Genomic DNA, 15,732 nt, shown 5'->3' with positions numbered 1-15,732 from the left:
ATCCCACAAAATACAATCACTTTCTGGAAGATAGTAAACTGCAAAGTTCAGTTATGCTCTGCAGTCAACATTTTAACTTCTGTTTTAATGCCATCAGCACCTGTATCCATTGCTATGGGAGAGTTATAAGGTCATTTTCTGCAGCACCAATATTTCCCAAGACCAGAATATGCTGTGCAAATCTTGATATTTTAATTCCACCTGCCTCCCTCTTTCCCAGACACTTTCTTTAGCACACTGTTCTAAATAGCTGATGAGATTACTGCTGTCAGAAACATCACATGGTTATGTGGAAATAGCAGACACAGTAAAATGTCTGTTGTTATTCTGTCTTAGCGTAGTGTCTGTTGCAAGTGCTTTTCTTCCAAGAGGACCTGGGCAGCAGAAAAAGATTTTCCTCCATTCATGCCTGAAGTGGGAAACATTATATAAAACTGGGTTGACAATTGAATTGGAAAATGTGAAAGCCACTATCCAAAAGAATAAAGAAGGCATCAGGTTCACGTTTGGATTGAATTTCTGCACTAAAATGAGGAGAATGGTGATGATTATCGGACTCCACATAAGAAAGAAAGAGATCATCAATACAAACAAAGTCCGCAACAGTCTGAAGTCTTTCTGGGAAATTCGAATGTGATGACCCTCTGAGTAGGCCATGCCAGCATGAAGACGTCTCCTTGATTCTTTTGCAATCTGCATTAGAACATAAAAAAACACCTTTCAGTAAATATATTTTAATTCTTTAAAAATTGTTAGGCAAACTCTGTGATTAGATATCAATAAATTAAAAAATTAGTTTTTTCTGATTAAGAACAGCTCAACAATGAAAAAAATAACATGGGGTGTTGTGGAATCTCCTTTGGAAGTTTGAAAGGGTAGAGTGGATGGCATGGAAATACACATTTTTAAACATGTTTTGGTACCCCCCTTTTTTTTCAGTGAGCCAGATAGCTGTGCTAAATGTACTCACACCTCCACCCAACTTCCTCAGGGAATAGGAATATACAGGTAATCAAAATGTACTTTTTTAAAATGAGAGGCTGTTTTCATATGTGGGATTTTTTTAATTATTTTTTTTAAGAGTACAGTATCAGCTCCAGGAAAGGCTCTCGTCGCAACCGGCAGCTTGCAGATGATGTGGACATCACTTTGTCATGCCTGCCTTCCAAATGCTGCTGCATCCAAGGAAAATATGCCGATTGTTTAGAAATGTGCAAGGTACCAAAATAATATGGGACACTCCAGTCAGACTTACAATCAAGGAATATCAAAATTAGCATGTTGCTCTCAGTGAACACTGAAAGAGGGCAAAATATTATGATGAAGGGGAAATGCTCTCCTGTTCCACCATAACAAAATTAGTAGTTTTGTTTCCTCTTGGGAAAGCAGCATTTAATCCTTACACAAATATGATTTGTATAGTGTTTGAATATTATGGAAAAAAATATTTCTCTTACTGCTTCTCATTTTGCTTTCCCTAATCCAATTACTGTGTTTTTTGAAATGCCTGGAAACTAATTTTGCATGCACACTCATCCACTGTTCTTCCACCTGCACACTGCTTTTTCTCAGATGGGGAAACAATATCAGTTTACAGCAGCTTTTCCCCGACCTGGTGCTCTCCAAATGTGTCAGACTACAACTCCTCTCACCTGCAGCTAATGTGGAATGGACCAATAGTCTGACTCATACCACATCTATATACTGTTTGCTACAGAAAGTTAATGGATTGCAAATGTTATCTAGTGCAAAGAACAATGGAGAGGTTCTTCGAAATACAGTTTTATTGTCTTTTAACTTCCAAACATATTCCTTGATGGCAAAATGGAATTCTACAAGGAAGACATAATCTTCTGACGAAGGGAGGATTAAGTCATATGTAACTCTCTAGCACCACCTTCCTGGGAAATGTGTAATATTGACAGCATCTTTCAACAGCGCTGTTTGGCCACCCACAAACAGGAGCAGAGAGAAGAAGTTTTCCGGTGAAAATTCCAGAGTGCTACTTATTTAAAACATATCTTACTCATTTTTCATTGCACAGCAATTGCAGTGCAGGCTTCAACTGAAACAGTATCAAAGTCATAATGCAATGAATAAAAACAAGAAGGTCGGTCGGTCGCAGCCAGCCAACAAAAAATGTCAGTAGCAGCATCAGATTCTGCTAAAACCCTGGGGGAATAACCAAGCCCTTTGCTGGTATCTAAAATGTAAAAAAGCAGGCAGCACATGTATCACAGAGGGAAGGGAATTCTTAAAGTGGGGTACCACTGCCAAGAAGGCTCTCTCGTGCACTGCCATATAGCAGGCTCAGCTAAAGATGGTAAGGCCTCCATGATAGATCTTAACAAAATGGGTAAGTCTATATGGGACAATCCATTTTTTAAGGGCAGGTAGCAACTTTGGGGTGATTTTCTGGCAGGAAAATGGCATGGAGGAGAAGAGCTGTCAACACACACACACACACCATGGTGCCAGTCTAGATCAGGGTGCTAAGATTACTTTCAGTTAAGAGTGAGAAGTGGCTGTCCGAATCACATTGTTTAAATAACATACAGTGCTACCTCGGATTAAGAACATAATTCGTTCTGGAGGTCCGTTCTTAAGCTGAAACTGTTCTTAACCTGAAGCACCACTTTAGCTATTGGGGCCTCCTGCTGCTGCTGCGCCACCGTCATGCAATTTCTGTTCTCATCCTGAAGCAAAGTTCTTAACCTGAGGTACTATTTCTGGGTTAGCGGAGTCTGTAACCTGAAGCATCTGTAACCTGAAGTGTCTGTAACCCGAGGTACCACTGTACTTAATATAACATGTAGTTTAGCCCTAGATTAATTAAATGTTGAGGATATGAAGTGATAAACAACTCAGGTTTTGCGACTATTGCAAATGAACTAGAATAAAACTGTTAAGAACTAGGAAGTGTGCTACTTTTTTGGCTACTTGCGGTCTGTTATTACCATCTCTAAAACTAAAACTCCATTTATTATGAGAACTCTGATTTAATTTTAATTGTGGATAACTCTATTAGCATCTTTTTTAAAATGATGATGATGATGATGATGAAAAATACCTGTAAAATCTTTGAATAACTAATTACGATGACTAATCCTGGTATTAAGAAGATCACAGTTGCAAAAGACACATCCCAAGCGATCTCTCCTGAAACGCTGGGCCAGTCCAAGGTGCAAATTAACACTTCCTGCAAGAAAAAGAACAAAATCCCTATAAGTTTTTAGTCTGGGTGTTTGCTTTCACCATAATGTTTGAGAAACACACAGAGGCGCACCTAGAGTCCCTTGTGCCCTTGGCAAGGAGCTGTGTCAGTGCCTCCCCACAGGGGGGGAAACACTTTAGTGCAATAGACACATCAGAAATCACTACATTTTACATGACCCCAGCACTTGAAGCATCCAGAGTAAAGGTGGGGCAAGGAATAAGTGCGAAAAAAATGCATGCCTTTGTGCTGCGGTGCAAGAAGGACGGGAAGATTCTCCTGTTTTTGCTCTTGCTGCAACAACAGTGGCACATCTCCACACACACATATATGTCATACACTTCGTAGTTTGATAGGTGATTTTTGAGCTTCCCCCCTAGGTACGCCTCTGTCAGCATGCTCTGGCTTGGTGCCTGTTTTTAGAACAGATAACCACCACCCAAACAGGGTCTAGGGAAATAGTTAATGATCAAAATATCTTTATGATTTTAACCTGGAACATATTCAGATAAAAGTGTAGCCACAAGATCTGGCAAACAAAACAAACAAGCAAACAAAAAAATCCTCCACCACCTACAATTTGAACCATTATGACATTGTGATGAAATAGTTTAACAAATACTAGAAGCTAATGCCGTATCTGACCTCATTCTACTAGCATTAAATGTGATTTCCTTGCAAAGACAGCTGCAAGGCGGACAAAAAATGGGAACGTAATCTAATTATTTGCTGATGATGACTCTCTCCTGTTATCTCCTGTGGTCTATGCAGTCATCTTACATGTCCACATAAACGTCTGCTTGTGTGTTCTTGTGTGAAAGATACAATATGTACTGTAGGACACAGGACAAATGAAGAGTTTTGCAAAGGCTAGTCACCAATTCAATTCTAAACTTAACTTTGCGCATGTTGTGCTCCTCCCATAGTCACTGAAAGTTGAAAGGTTAACAGGCAAACTGAGGAGAAACTTTCATCGCTTTTTTGGCAATAAATCCGATACTTAAATAGCACCAAGTCAGTTGATAAAAAATAGTATTTATTATGAATTCTTAAGAAATTCCTAAATTTTAATGTTTCTTTATCTGACAGTCAAGGTGCATCATGCCTGTGATTAATTAAAGAAAAGTCAGACATAGGTGCATGCTACCCGTTTTTCTCTGGGTCATACTTTTAGAATTTGCTCACGCCACACACAACATATTTCTTTATTGATAAGAAATACATTGTAAAACAAAAAGAAGTAACTCCTAGCAGTGCTTGATTTGTAACACAGAACACAACTACTTTATAATATGAAAGTATAAAACAATGCAGCTACGTAAGAACATGAATCATTCCCAAAATATAACACTGATTGTCCTTGAATCTTCCTGCCACACTGGCCATCCTCTGCTGCCACACCCTTTGAGAACCACTGGCGTAATGCAGTGTTTTTCAACCTTTTTTGGGCAAAGGCACACTTGTTTCATGAAAAAAATCACGAGGCACACCACCACTGTGTGCGGAGAGGGAGATGTCAGAGCCCCGCTGCTCTCTATGGGGAATCGGATGAGAGCGGACCGCCTGTCCGCTCTCATCCAATCCCATCCGATCTGATCCCCACCCAGGATGGATGGAAAATAGGGTGGACACAGTCCGGCGCCCGCCTAGTGGGCGAAAATTTGATTTTTTTAAAAAAATCTTTCGAATTTTTTAATTTTCCCCACGGCACACCAGGCAACATCTCGCGGCACACTAGTGTGCCGCGGAACAGTGGTTGAAAAACACTGGCGTAATGTATAGTCTGGAACTTAAGGGAGCTGTATATGTCAGGTCAGAGTGTTCATCTAGCTCTGCATTGTCCACACTGAAGGGTCGCAAGTGGCGCTGTGGTCTAAACCTCTTGGGTTTGCTGATCAGAAGGTTGGCCATTCAAATCTGTGCGACGGGGTGAGCTCCTGTTGCTCTGTCCCAGCTCCTGCTGACCTAGCAGTTTGTAAGCACGCCAGTGCAAGTAGATAAATAGGTACTGCTGTGGCAGGAAGGTAAATGGTGCTTCCATGCGCTCTGGCACTCATCACAGTGTCCTGTTGCACCAGAAGTGGTTTAGTCATGGTGGCCACATGACCCAGAAAGCTGTCTGTGAACAAACGCTGGCTCTCTCAGACTGAAAGCGAGATGAGCGCCACAGCCTCATAGTCGCCTTTGACTGGACTTAACCATTTGGGGTCCTTTACTTTCATCTGTCTACACTGACTGGCATTGACTCTCCAGGGTTTCAAACAGGGATCTTTCACAGTCCTGCCTGGAAGTGTCAGGGATTTAATATGGGACCTTTTGCATGAGCTTCACAACTGAGGGCTTACCCACACTTCCACTTGTGTAGAAAACACGGGTTTGTGTGGTTTCCCCCTTGCTCCACTCCTTTCCCAGGTAAAATCTGCTCTTTAGCTCTAAATCAGAGCAAAGTCCACCCTGAGAAAACCTGAATTGCTGTTTGCTCCGATTAAGTGCTAGAGAGCAGCAGGACAAGAGGAAGTGCAAATAGGTTCTCAGCCAACATGGTACACCCCAGATGCTGATGGACTCCCACTGTGATCCTCCTCCACCATTGGCTGGTGCTGAAGGGAGCTGGGGTCTAGCAACATCTGGAAGATCCCCCCTGCTTTAATATAATGATGCCAAACCAGTGTCCTCTCAGATGGTGTAGGACTCCAACTCCCATCAGCCTCAGCAAGCATGGGTAATGGTCACGGGCTCAGGGGTGATGGGAGCTGTAGTTCAACACCATCTGGAAGACCACAGGTGTCTTACCCCTGCTTGAATAGTTGTTCAGAAGAGGGAATTTCATCAGGATTACTTTGACATCACAAACTCCCAGCTGCTGAAAGCTACGCAGCTACTGAAGGTGCAAGAACCTGCCTTCTTTTGTATTGGCCAGCCTCGAGTCAGCTCAAGCTGCTGGCCTAGAAGCACCTAGAGGCACCCTTTTGTGTCAGGCCCTTCTCGGGTTGCCATAAACTGATCTGGGAATGCGATCCAACTACCTTGATCCTGCTTTGCATCAGGAGACTAGATGACAGCATGTTTTGGGTCTCTTCCAGTTCTAACCCCAGGAATCTTGCTTCAGATTGCCATGCATCAATTACTAATCCCGAAAGGGACTCTTTCATTTCTCCGCATTTAATTACCCATTGATGTGGCGTCCCTCGAAGTGTTCAAGTCAGCTTGCATGATTCAAAATCTCGAAAACCCATTTATTTGAGCCTACGCCAACTCCTTTGATACACCTACTCACTATGTACTCTCAGTGAAGGACTCAAAGGATTTAATAATAACCAGCCTTGCCTTAGGAGAGCACTACTGAAATCTCAGCAATACCTGTGCTTTTCCTGAAGCCCTGCATGCCAGAGACAGTTATCAGGCCATTTACCATTGGTCTCTAGAATATAGGGTTTTCTCCCACTTTCTGTTTTCATGTCTTAAATGTTTTTTGGGCTTGACAAAGCCAACCAAGCAGTGGACGCATGTTGCCATGTTCTCCTGCATGGCCCTTAAAGTTTATGGAGAAGAGATACCATGGTGGAGAATAACAGCCTCTTGATAAAAGCAAACAACAGCAGTCAGCCAGCCCTACAAAACCATCATCTTCAAATGAGTACACTCCTCTTTGTTCAGACTGGCACAGCCCCAAAAGAATACAAGAGGTGTTGCTTGTTTGAAGGGAAAAAATAGCTCCATAGAGTATTGAAGATTTTTCTGAGATTTCTGCTGTGTCTCTCATCCTTCCACACAATTCACAACACTAGGGGTAGCCAACAGTGTACCCTTCAGATGTTATTGGACTCCAGTTCCCAGCAACATGGACAATGGCAGTGGATGATGGAAGCTGGAGTCCACACCATCTGAAGGAACCACGTTGGCTATCCCTGCAAAATCAGCCTCTGACATGTCCCATGTTATATCTCCCTACTCTGCTTGGCAGGGGGTTGGACTCGATGGCCCTTGTGGTCTCTTCCAACTCTATGATTCTATGATTCTACTCTGACCAATAGAGATGTAAAATATCTAATATGAAACTCTGCAAAAGCACAGGAAGCATGAATTAACTTCAAAACCATTCTAAAGTTGAAGGCTACAATCCTATGCACACTTACCTGAGGCACTTCTTGGATGCATTTTCGAAGTATGCATAGCTGACTCTATAACCATTTATATGTGGAGGGGCTGCACTGGATTGTTAGCAAACCCAAACAGCAGACTATATTGAGGGTTCACAGCTCAAACAATAAACAAAGGGAGATTTTTTTTTTGGCTGCCCCTTACAATAGGAGCAATCTGAAATTATATCTCCTTTCCATCTGTTCTGGAGATTCACCATAGTCCAAGCTTGCAGAACTTTCGGAATATCTACATGGATTGGCTTTACAGTGACAGTTAATCTATCTGCAATGGTATTCTGACTTAACTGAATTGTATTTTTAAGCTTTTCAATTGTTATTCACACCAAACCTTTAGGCGGGGGTGGAATAGATCATTACTTTGAAACCAGTAAATATCTCTCTTTGTGGAACTAACTTCACATGGACCAATTATCCCCTAACACCTACTTCAACACTTCATTGTGCAATCAAGTTAGATTCCCCACTTGCACTTCCAGTGCATAATTGAGGGGTGAATTTGGGAGACCACCAATGAGCATTCCTCGAAGGCAGGACACCTGGGTTGTTAGTTTCCCCCCCAAATCAACATGTATCATGGGATTTTGCAGGTGTGCCCTAAGAAATATATAATAGCAGGCTGCTTCTGTAAATGTTTCGCGTGACATAAGCCCCATTGAGTTCAATGGTGCTGTCCCCAAGTGCATAATCCTATAGCCAGACTTTCCGAGTCAGCTTCTTACTGGCGTGGGTGGGAGGAACTGTGCCTAACAGGAAAGGCTACTATCATACGCAGACTTAATCGAAAGCAAGTTGTACAAAAATCAGTGGCATGCGAGTAAATGTGTGTTGGGATCTGGGCAGTAAAAGGGTTGCCTTTTGTAACAAAAGACCGCCTTGTCTGTTTTATAGGGTCATCTCACCTGGTGCTTTCCGGACAGCGGCTGGACTGTGAAGAAAAGGCAGAGGGGCAGGGTGGCCAGCGCCGAGACGACCCAGATGAGCAGCAGGAGTCCGGCCACCAGCCTGCCTCTGTAGGCCCTCGAGGGCCGGAGCCGGACGATGCTGACCACGCGCTCCAGGCTGACGGCGGCCAGCGAGAGGATGGTGACGCTGCCGCTGAGGCCCATCATGTAGAAGAGCAGGTGGCAGACGGCGTGGCCCATGGTCCAGCTCTCGGTCCAGCGCACCACGGCGATGATGGGGATGGCGCTGATGAAGAACAGGTCGGCGCAGAAGAGGTTGAGCACCAGGCAGCTGGCCACGCTCAGCCTCCGCTTGCGGCGCGCCAGGAGCCGGATGGCGCACGCGTTGGCCGCCAGGGCCAGCGCGAAGATGCACGCCAGCACCGCCGTCTCCAGGGCGCTGAGCGCCACGCGGCTGGCGCCCCTGAACTCCGAGAAGAAGGGGAAGAAATCCGTGCGGTTCCGTGCGGGGGTCACCCCAGCCCCGGGCATCGGGGGCAGGGTGCCCAGGGCATGAGGCAGCCTCGCCGAGCCGAGGAGGAGCCCTATCTCTCTTGCGCGCCCCGACGGCGCGCCACAGGGCAGCTGGCCAAACACGCCGCCTCCTGCTTCCCTCCGGGCAAGTTGGGATAGGACCGTGCACCTTGCTGACTCCTCTGCGACGAGGAAGTGATAGGAGGAGGCTAGGAGGTAAATAGTGGCGCTGGCCGGCGACAAAAGGAGGGATTTATGAGCAAGGGACTATATATGACAGGAAGGCACCAAGGCCTCCTTGGCTGCGAGCCACCAGTTGCTGCGCAAGCCGCTGCCCCCTCTCCAGTTGGCAATAATGGGCATGCGAGGAATGAATGGCCATTGGAACCTAATGACAACAAACTGAACCGGGTACATTAGGTGAACCATAAAAGGCCGGGGGAAGGAGAGGAAGGTGGAATTGTTGGGGTTGAGAGACCATTGTGGGCATCCTTGGAATGATATGGGCCTAGGAAGATGGGAACTAAGGCATCAGAGCAAAGGGTGTTAAACAGAACCAGTTTGGTGTAAAGTTGAGTGCCAGATCAGAACAATGGTGGCTTGAGGGAGACAAATAAGATCAGTAGAATGAGGGATCCTGGGTGAAAATACTGCAGTGCAGTAGGAGAGATTTACAGCTCATTCCCTAGCCATGTCTACTCAGAAGTAATCTCCATTAGTTCAATGGAAACTACTTCCAGAAATGTGTGTATCGGATTGCAGCCTTAAAATGCCACTGGGCTCTGTTTTTACGCTTCAGATATTTCACCTGTTACTTTTCTGGAAGTGGAATGAAGTGGGGTGGAATATTCCGTTAGAAGTTATTATTGCTAGTATTCATATTAATTTTATTGCCCACCTTTCCACTTGTCTTCCCTCCCTCCATCAGCAGGTCCCAGCGCAGATTGCATACAATTTAAAATCCAGAGGTAAAAATGGTGCCATTACAGGAATAGGGATTCCTATATCAGTGGGGGGCTGTCATCCTCTCAGGATTCCCTATTTAGAGTCATATAACAGTTTTTTAGTCAAAAACCATATTTAGTCTGTAGATTTCCCATATCTTCCCAATCATGCTTATATTATCATTCGTGCTCACCCTGTTTGCTTACAATGGCCATTGATTTTATCAGGCCTCCTGTAGTCTGTAAGGAAGATGCTTATTAATTTGAAATTTTCAGCAAGCTAGATTTTATTTGTCTGCTAAATAAAATGTAGTAGTAGAAGAATAAATCATAAAATCATAGAATTATAGATGTGGATTATAGATTCCTGATGGTCATCTATTCCAATCCCCCAATGCAGGCCATCTGACCTCTGCTCAGCAGCCTCCAAGGAAGAAAGGTTGGCCATGTCTTCTGGGAGCCTATCCCACTGCTGAACAGCTATTACTCCTAACAGAAAGTTCTTCCTGATATTTAGTCCGGATCTCTTTTCTTGTAACTTGGTTTGGGCCTTAGAACTTTCTAAGACATTTGAGAACATTTGAAAACATTCCCACCCCCCCAAAAAATGTTAGTGACTTTCTCTATTCAGGCTGAAGTGCAAATATATCTTAAGAGCATGAGGAGTGCAAATGGACTCATGTTTCGTTTGTGGGCTTCCTATAGTCATCTAGCTGGCCACTGTGGGAACAAATGCCCAACTATATGCGCCTTTAGTCTGATTCAACAGGGCCCTTCTTATATTTACATTGCAAATTATTATGAATATTGCATTACTATCACCAATTGCCTCTACACAGTTTATTTTACGTTGCTTGTGGTAATGGACTGAATGGAAGTTCATGCTTTGTTGCAGAGTGCTCATGTGATTACTTGGCAGGACACTTCAATCCAGGCTAGTAGCTCACACACGAGTGACCTGATGCACACTTTGAAGTTGCGTATCTTGCCCTCAGTTGACCCCAAATCTCCCTCTAATAAAATTTCCACACCATCATTTAACTGTCAAGGTGGTGCAATTCAGCAATGCAGTTATCCAGTCCACAGCAGTCAGGCTAGTTAGGGGTCTGCAACCTTTAAGACAAAAAGAGCCACTTGGACCCGTTTCTGAAGGGGGAAAAAACTGGGAGCCGCAAAACTTGTCATTATAAAAATAACTTTTTTGTTACTTTTTATTATTTCTTTGTTTGACCCCTCAGAATTATTCCTCCTCATAGAAATAAACGTTAAATTAGCAAGTTACCTTTTTGTGTGTGTGTGTTCTTCACTCCCCTTCAAAACAGTGACCAGCGTACATGCCCCCTTTCAATGCAGTGACCAGCGTACATGCCCCTTACAATGTAGCGGGCGGGCGGGAAGGTGACGTTGGGACGGTGCGTGACTAACGCACGCACAGCCCCCATGCGACATCACAGCCAGTACAGCGCCTGCCACAGTGGGGAGTGTCGGGGCGCACAATGTGTCTCCTCCCCTCGCTAGTATCCACCCCGGAGCCACGGCAAAGGTGTAAAAGAGCCACATGCGGCTCCAGAGCCGCAGGTTGCAGACCCCTGGGCTAGATTGATCCCTGCTTCACCCATACCCTGTTCCTTAACTGCATTGAACCTCTTTTATTGATGATCTCACAAGCTCAAGAATACAGTTGGTTCCACCACCCCATATTGACACAGGCTTTGTGGTCAGGCTGCAAACTGTTCTTTGCTGGGTGTGTGATTTGCGTGAAACGCAATCAATACAAAAAAACAGTGACAGTTATCAGACTGTTTACCATCATCGGTCTCTACAGCCACAGCAGGCGCTGTAACTCTCCATCGGTTTGACTTCACTCCTGAAAGTGCTCCGTTCCATTGTCTCCTGAGGCAGACGGATGCCAGCCCATCTAAGAAAAGCTACAACAACCCACAGTTGCTCTGTTTAGGCATTTGGGGCCTGGAAGTGCATTTTTATGGAGCCCAACCCTGGGTGATCAAGCTCTCATTCTGTGTATCTCTCTTATAATGAGTTGACATAGCACTGCCACCTTAACAGGTGTATTATGCTGTCCGATGTTTACAAAGTGCTTTTACATCATTGTATTTGTGGTGTTGATTTTTAGTCATAGCAAGAGTTCATTCAAAAGGCAGTTGAGATTAGCAGTTGAGTTTCAAGAAACACAGAGGAAGTAAGGCAATATCCTTACAGCACCAACGTTGGAACATCTGAAGCTGTCTTGTAGAGTCCATCCACTGGGCCATCTAGACCACCCTCCCCCAAACTGGCATTCTCCAGCTGTGTTGGCTGGGGCTGATGGGAATTGTAGTCCAAAATATCTGGATGGCATCAGGTTGCAGAAGGTCTATCGGCAGCCGGTTGTAGCTCAGTAGTAGAGCAACTGCTTTGCATGCAGAAGGTCCTTTGCCTTTCCAGGTAGGGCTGAGAATATGCCCAGTCTAGAGTCCTGGAGAGCTGTTGCCAGCAAGTGTTGACAGTACTGAGCTACATGGACCAATGGTTTGATTCAGCGTAAAGGAGCTTCCTAGACCAGTCTATCTGATTGACAGCAGCTTGCCAAGGTATCTGCTGAGATTCTTTAACTGGATTCAGTCTGGGCCCTCATTAATTGAAAGCATGTGCCCTACCACTAAGGCACAAATCCTTCAATAACAGAAAGCTTAGGAGTTACACAGAACTCTTTTGCCAACCTGCTTTACAGAGCTTTCAGAATGAACATCACATTTTATTTTATTTTATCTGTTGCTGCTCAGCCAAATCAGGGCATCTTGTTAGGGTGTTTTGTTTTGTTTTTAAAAACCCTTTTGATAAATGATTAATAATGTCCCCCCCATGTGAATATAGTTTCCCTTGTTCCCCATGTTTGAATTGCCGTATAATATACCATAACAATGCTGAAGCGCTTAGATTGTAAAACTGTTCCGATCCATTCCATTCTACAGCTTGTCTTGAAAACCTGGATTTATGGTAAGCGGTATTTCTTTTTCCTTTTACACAAGCATGTGAGACAAACTGTTTTAAAGTGTGTGGAAATGAGTGAAAGGCTTGCATATAGCAGTGTTATTCACATACTTTTACAGGGAAGTACATCTTGTTGGGCTCAATGAGAATTATTCCCAGGTAAGCGTGTATAGATTGCAGTCTCGGTCTTTGGGAAATGTATGTTTGCCTAGAGGCGTAAGTCTGTGTAGGCTTTGAAGACGTTGTGTTCTTGGTGCTTTCATACTCCTTTACATGTGAGGGGTGACACATAGCATCTTTAAATATTTGTGGTGTTTGGCGTGACATATTAAACTCTACCCATAAAGAAGGCAGAGTCCTTTTCAGCTGGCCTTCAAGGGCTGTGAAAAAGAAATTGTTTATTGCATTCCATGCATGAAGGCATTCAGTCCTTTATTTGCATGCAGCAAATAAGAGCAGGCCAGCTCAGTTCTTTTTCACCGTCTTAAGGCAAACAGATGGCAGAGATATACTGAATATGAAGAAGCAGATGGCGAGCAGTTGACATGGTGACGAGGGTAGGCTGGCTGAGTTTGAAAATAGTTGTGCAGGAATAGGTAGGTCACTGGCCTAGGAGAGGGGGGCGGAATAATTCTTCCAGCTCCTAAAGTTTCTCAGTAGAATCTTTCCCACAGGTTAAAGTGCTGTATTTCTCATTAAAGTTCTAGAGAGGGCCTGGTGTGGAGGATTGCATCATACTATTAACTATCTGAAACAGAGGAACATACCTATGTTATTCGGGGTCTGAAGCAGCATTACCTGCATTTCCATTTATAAACAAAGCATGTTTCAAATGAGCAGGGAAGGCTTTATGGAAGATGGATGATGTGCATCAGTGGATTTCTGTTGTGCAGGCAAGATGGACATGGATGTTGCCCACAGTTTGCATCTTAGAGGCCTAAAAATAACATTTGATGACGACAGGTTAACACACCTGGGCAAAGACTATGAGCAATCCTAGTGCTGTTTGGTTGGTTGAAGGGAAAAGAACAACAAACATGTTCAACCTGACCTAAGCTGAGGTCAGTGACGGGTAGCACCAAAGCACCACTTCCCTGTTCCATGAGTTGCCTTTAAAACTACACTAAGACTAAGTTCTTCAGGCAAGCTGTATCAATAATTACTAGCTGTGTGACTTTAGCAATAATAATAATAATAATAATAATAATAATAATAATAATAATAATAATTTATCTATACCCCGCCCATCTGGCTGGGTTTCCCCAGCCACTCTGGGCGGCTTCCAACTGAATATTAAAAACAATACAGCATTAGACATTAAAAACTTCCCTAAAGAGGGCTTTAAGACAAATGTATTTTGTTTTAGGGAATGTTGCCTCTTGTGTGATTCTCCCAGCTCAGTCAATGGGGACTTAGGTCTTTTTTGTTTGCTTTAGTTTTACAGATTTATATGCCACGTTTCAGTGGAAGTATTTCCAGGGCAACGACACAGTCTGCAGATAAAATAAAACATGCAAGAATAAGAAAGCAGGTGGAACCAGCATTAAAACAATCAAAAGCAGATAAAAGGCTGAGAAAAGAAAGAGATCCTCACGCTGCACTGGAAATATTATCAAAACAGGTTGACAGGCAAGCCTGGGGGCAGTGGTGCGGAGCAGTGGTGTTGTGGCATCTGATGCAGTCTCTCAAATTACCAACCAGCTCTTCTCAGATAGCAGAGAAACCTGGAGGGATTCCAAAGATGGCCCAAGTTCATAGGCAGGTTGATATGGCAATAGATGCCCCTTCCGCTTTTCAAGTCTGAAGCAGCATAAGGGCTCTTGAAGGTAAGCACCAGCACTTGGGACTGATCTTGGAAATGGACCAAGAAGCCAGCTGAGCTGTTTAAGCACAACAAAAATGTTCCCAACATCTCCTGTCAGCTGTGGCAGCTGTATTCTGAACTGCCATTTCTGAACAGTCTTTGCCACGTTCAAGGGCACCCCTGTATTCAATGTGTCGCAGTGGTTTAATCTGGAGATTGCCAAACCATAGACACCTAATGGCCAAGCTCTTCCTATCTATGAATGGCTTCAGCTGGCAAAAGGTGTTCCATATCACTGAACTTCCAGGGACAACACTAGATCTGTGTCTCTCTCCAGAAGACAAATCCTTTGGGGAGGTGAAGGTTGTACATGTTGGAAACCACCTCCCTGAACAGCAATGGTACCTCCATCTTGTCAGCTTTGAACATCAGTTTATTGACTCTTATCCAGTTCATTATTGATTTGACACTTTTGATGATTCTCAGCTCTGAATGCTCAAGACAGCCTCACTATAAACAGTTTCATGCAGAGGTTGTAAATGCTACAGGGCTGAGCCCCAGCATCACCTTCTAGAATTGACAATCCAGTCGAATATAAAGCCACTGAGAGGTACAAGAGAAACAACATGTTCTCAGTCCCCATCATCCTAACATCGGTTTGATGACTATCAGAATACAAGGAATTTTGTCAGCTCTTGACAACACACGTTCTGACAAGTATTCCCCTGATATACTGGCTTGAACTTCCTGCTCGATTGCTGTTTTAACTGTTATGTTGTTGGGCGTGTATATTATACATCTGAACTATGGATGTTTGAGAGTTTTGGTGAAATTGTTTTACTACGGATTTTAATTATGGGTCGCATTATTTCTATTGAGTCTGAAGCTAGATTTAAATGGACCCAGGTAATAAGTCTCCTCTGGGCAATAAGTTAGCATAAGGAATGAAAGTAATGAAAAGGTATCCAATGGCAACAGGTATAACATATTCTTGCCCTGCCTCCAAATCCTTGTCATAAAGGTTTAAGATGTATACATACATGCTTACTAATGGGACTCCCTGATCAACACAAGCCTACACACTTATTGCTACATTTGCTAGCACTGGAAATGCTACAAAACCGTTTTGGCCACAGCGTTACACCTCTGCAAAGCTAAACTAATGAAATGTTCTATAAAGTAACTTGAGAATTTGGACCTG

At 43.8% G+C, this 15,732-nt stretch overlaps 1 protein-coding gene across 1 annotated transcript; it reads right to left on the bottom strand.

Moving 5' to 3' along the window:
- Positions 1-170: 170 nt before the first annotated feature.
- FFAR4 (free fatty acid receptor 4) lies at positions 171-8,967 on the bottom strand. The gene is made up of 3 exons (XM_082225345.1): positions 8,277-8,967; positions 3,071-3,199; positions 171-693 (listed from the first exon to the last, which is right to left on the bottom strand). The coding sequence occupies exons 1-3, from the start codon at positions 8,808-8,810 to the stop codon at positions 286-288; spliced, it is 1,071 nt and encodes a 356-aa protein (XP_082081471.1). The 5' UTR covers positions 8,811-8,967; the 3' UTR covers positions 171-285.
- Between the last annotated feature and the right edge of the window lie 6,765 nt (positions 8,968-15,732).

This window comes from Podarcis vaucheri (assembly GCF_965113315.1).
Source record: "Podarcis vaucheri genome assembly, chromosome: 5".
Lineage (NCBI taxonomy): Eukaryota > Metazoa > Chordata > Lepidosauria > Squamata > Lacertidae > Podarcis > Podarcis vaucheri.
This window is presented reverse-complemented; position numbering and strand designations above follow the sequence as displayed.